This window comes from Stereum hirsutum (genome assembly GCF_000264905.1).
Source record: "Stereum hirsutum FP-91666 SS1 unplaced genomic scaffold STEHIscaffold_72, whole genome shotgun sequence".
NCBI lineage: Eukaryota > Fungi > Basidiomycota > Agaricomycetes > Russulales > Stereaceae > Stereum > Stereum hirsutum.
In genome coordinates this window covers 1-3,893 of record NW_006763202.1, presented here as the reverse complement: position 1 = coordinate 3,893, position 3,893 = coordinate 1, and the positions used below count along the sequence as shown (strand labels likewise).

The 3,893-nt window shown below is 49.1% G+C and overlaps 2 protein-coding genes across 2 annotated transcripts; both read right to left on the bottom strand.

Annotated features, from left to right (window-relative positions):
• Positions 1-553: 553 nt before the first annotated feature.
• STEHIDRAFT_164101 (uncharacterized protein) lies at positions 554-2,337 on the bottom strand (the record flags this gene model as incomplete). The annotated part of the gene is made up of 6 exons (XM_007311830.1): positions 554-1,000; positions 1,065-1,216; positions 1,282-1,495; positions 1,559-1,843; positions 1,916-2,239; positions 2,329-2,337. The coding sequence occupies 6 exons, from the start codon at positions 2,335-2,337 to the stop codon at positions 554-556; spliced, it is 1,431 nt and encodes a 476-aa protein (XP_007311892.1).
• Positions 2,338-2,827: 490 nt separating this feature from the next.
• STEHIDRAFT_70010 (uncharacterized protein) lies at positions 2,828-3,082 on the bottom strand (the record flags this gene model as incomplete). Its single annotated transcript, XM_007311829.1, has 1 exon — positions 2,828-3,082. A coding segment is annotated over one exon (255 nt), but the record flags the coding sequence as incomplete, so codon positions are not given.
• Between the last annotated feature and the right edge of the window lie 811 nt (positions 3,083-3,893).

Below are 3,893 nucleotides of genomic sequence, written 5' to 3'. Positions count from 1 at the left end.
CAGGGCTTTCCCTGGATGCATCCGGATGCATCCAGAGATCCGTGGGAAGAATATCCACGGATGGTCAATCCGCACGGATGACATCTGCGCGGATGACAGTTGGTATATGTATTTTTCTCTAGGTTACGCGGCCTCTCGAGTAGTTCAGCATATTAATATGTATTACGATAGCATATTTTAGTATATAGAACATCCACCATTCGCAAAAGTAGCTGGGCGAAGATTATAATGAGTAATATGTGTGAAACAACGGACCTCGGGGACTGCCGAACGGGTCGCAGAGGTGGCGAGGTTGGTGCCACTGGGCCCTCCCCTAGGATTTTTCGGCCGCCATTGACGGAAACTCCAATTTTATTGTACAGGATGGAGGAAAAGGTGTAAAAGAGTCGAATTGCATCGATGGTATATACTCAAACTTACCTTTAACATTAGTCAGAACTTAAGGCTGCAGGTATGTAAGTTGAGCCGGGTCTGAGTTGAGGCTCGAGTTTCACGAGTTCGTATGGACAACTGTAATCCGAAAAAATTCCAATGGAAAGCCACTACACGAATACTATGTTTTTGACCTCAAGGGTCTACAATTCTCTTCAAGAACTCGTGCTGCAATATTGAGATCAAACCACGGTGCATCCGCCCAAGATTCCATGACCATCCGAGGGTTGAACGTATCCTGACCCATACTCTGTTGATTCCAGTCAATCTGGTTGCGTCCCTTCGAAAATGTACGCTCAGGCTCAACAGAAGTAGCTGTAAAGTAAAGTGGTTGAGATAAAATCCCAAGGGTAGACGAAGACAGACTGAAGGACTTGCCTGGCGCAGAGATATACGATAGGCAGAAGCGAGCAACGTCTGGTGTCCTCTGGAGACGGCAATCCCAGTATTGTAGGACGGTCTGGTCTACAAGTGTCGGAATAGGGTCGGCATCTAAATAGGTTTCAATGTTGTTGGGGTCATGGAAAATGGGAGTGCGCTGAGGCGGAGCCCATCGATCCGCACCACTCTGTGGAGTCGTGAATGAGCGTTTGATCACACTGAGCAAAGGTGGCTATGAATCTTCAACGTACTGTACTAGTGATAGTTTCGGCTGGCAAGGTAGGAGGCGTTGTTCTGTAACAGGACCTAAACCGATCGATGATATCTTGGCGAAGCTTTGCGATTTGTACTTCATTCCAGCCACGATCGCGGAACCACTGTAGCTTTCTGTCTGGACAGCAGGCTATGTGAGGTAAAGGTTACTGAGCCAGCCACGTTCGACACATGAAGAACAATCATGAAACATACCGATGCAAAAAGCAACCGCTTCACACTCACTGAACAGGTCATAGTACTTGTCACATTGGAGATGAGCGGCGTAAGCAGCGACACGGCAGACAGGAGCAAGGGTCACGTCGTTGGCCATCATCTTAAGTCGTACGTCAAGATCATGGAATGCCGGCAGGACCTCAATGATGAGCGTCGCGCCAGATTGGAAGAGTGAAGTGATAGTCTTGAAGGCCTAGAGAGAATTGATTGCGATAAGTCACGGTCATGGAAAATCTCGACAGAGAGGAGGTCAAACCGAAAGCATGTCATGGAGATCGTTAGCGAGGTTGTTTTGCTCTACAGTTAACTTGAAAGTTTGAAGCTTGAGGTCTTTATTTGACGTGATGGCTTTCGATGCATCGGCGAAGGCACGACTCGAGGTGAGGCAGTCAAACTCCGAATCCCAGCGTGTAGTGTTTCGTCGAGCGGGATACTTAAGCTGGGCGCCATACTTTGGATTTGGAGGGTGTTCGACAACAGTCTTGTCCCATATGTGACGTATAGGGCCGGAGTCGCGAATCTTAATTGCGAGTCCACTGATCTAAAACCATGAATATATGCGTTAGCACTAGTAGCCAGAGGGATTAAAGCGTCAAGAATCGTCTTGGCTTACTTTAGGAAAAATCTTGATAGCAGATTGCTGCTGTGCAGCAGATATAACGACCCCTTGAGCTGCCATGTCTCGAACAGCGCGGGCACGAGTCATGCTAACGGCATGATCATCCACAGCAGATTGGCCAACGTCAGCCGCTTCGCGGATAGCCCTCTCCTGTGGAGTCTCAGAAGCAGCAAGGATGTCTGCAAGGTCAGCGTCTTCGCCTTCATAATCCTCACCATCCTCGACGACAAGATCCATGGTGGCAGCGCTTGAACGATTGGTCTCAACGGTGACTTTCTTCTTCTTCTTGTATTTCTTGTCGAAGAAATCGATCAGAGCCTTATAAATACGAAGGGAGGGTGATAGAGCAATGAGCGTGTGATTATATGTCGATGTATGCGCATGTATGATAGCTAAAATAGACGTACCTTCGCCATGAGTTGGACGCTGTGTAGAAAGCATCGTCCTCGAGCCGGTTTCCCTTGGAATGTGGGAATAAGCTTTGCAAGCTCGGTCGCCGTTGTATTACAATTTGATGCGTTGTCCATTGTAAGAACATGCACCTTATAGCCGGTGAGCAGCGTGTCAACGGTAAGACAAAATGAAGACACGATGGAAACGTACATATTTTGCAATACCGTGTCGAGTTAAGCTTTCAGCGATCTTCTTAGCTAGATATTCGCCCGTGTGTCGGTCATCGATCCTAATATATGCGTGTAATTTAGATCCATACGTGAGGAGCGACGGAAAGCGGAGCGGCAAACCTAATCATCTCAACGAGTGCTCGGTACATCACACCATGCTCTTCCCAGGTAATGATCAGACCAAGCTCAGATATGTTGATAGGTGATGCCCAGCCGTCAGTAGCGAGGTGTACATTTCGGTCCCTAGTCTGAGCAAGTGTGAAAGTCCGCCAAGGAGGGGAGCTCAGATTAGAATGCCGACCTCAAAGTATGCGGTAAACCGAGGAATGAATGCTTCGTGTAGGATCAAGAGATCACGTTGACTAGTCTGAGGAGCCGGAAGCTGTGTTCCAGGTCGTAGAAGCTCGACTTCCCTGAAGTACCAAGGATCCTTCAAATGATTGAACGATCGTTTCGAGCAGGCGCAGCGTAGAACAATGATGACCCTATGCATAGCCTCCGAGTAGACAGTAGGAGCCGTGCCAGACCGAGACACAGACAGAAGCTGAAGAGCACTCGCGTTACGCTTCTCGCATGTTCTTGCTGACTTATGCAGGTTGGTGTTACCAGACTTGAAGTCTTCTCGTGTCCGGTAGACCGTTTTGTGCTTCGTATCGCTGAGCCTACACTTAAAGACAGCAACAACTTCATGTGGGCTCCGTTCTGCGTCTTTCGAGAGTGTGACATTGTAGTGCTCTTGTGGGTTCGTGAAATGGTCGGCCCAATCCTCTACGAGACCCGTCACACCTCAAGCAACAAAAAGAAAACCTTGGGCCACACACCAAGAATATTCCGTTCATCCTCTCCCCACAACTCGGATGTACTCCAAAACCATCTATCCTTCCCTCCTGATGCTTTCGTTTTCTTTGCAGGAGGAGCCCTGGATGATGGTGCCGGTGCATTGGTATCGCTAGCACTTCTAGTCAAGACTTGCCCGGAAGGGACAGAAGAGTTTGTGTTTGGTTGAGCAGAGCTAAGGGAATTACTGAGGGAGGCAGCTTGTTGGCTAGACGAGGGTAGCATGAAAGCATGAAGAGCGAGTTATGATGAAGCTAAGTTACAGTGGTATGCGTGCTATACAGGTACAAAGCGGTCAGGAGCAAAACACGCGCCACCGACGCGCCACCAATTCGCGACGCGTTCTCGACGCGTCAAAGTCACGTCCGCCTTTTGGACGGATCACGACCCCGCCATCTCCGAGAAGCCCATCATCCGCACAGTTCAGCGCGGATGGCATCCAGACGGATGCCGGATGCGTTCTCACGGATTCACATCCGTCAAAACCCGTGGATGGTAGCATCCAGGGAAAG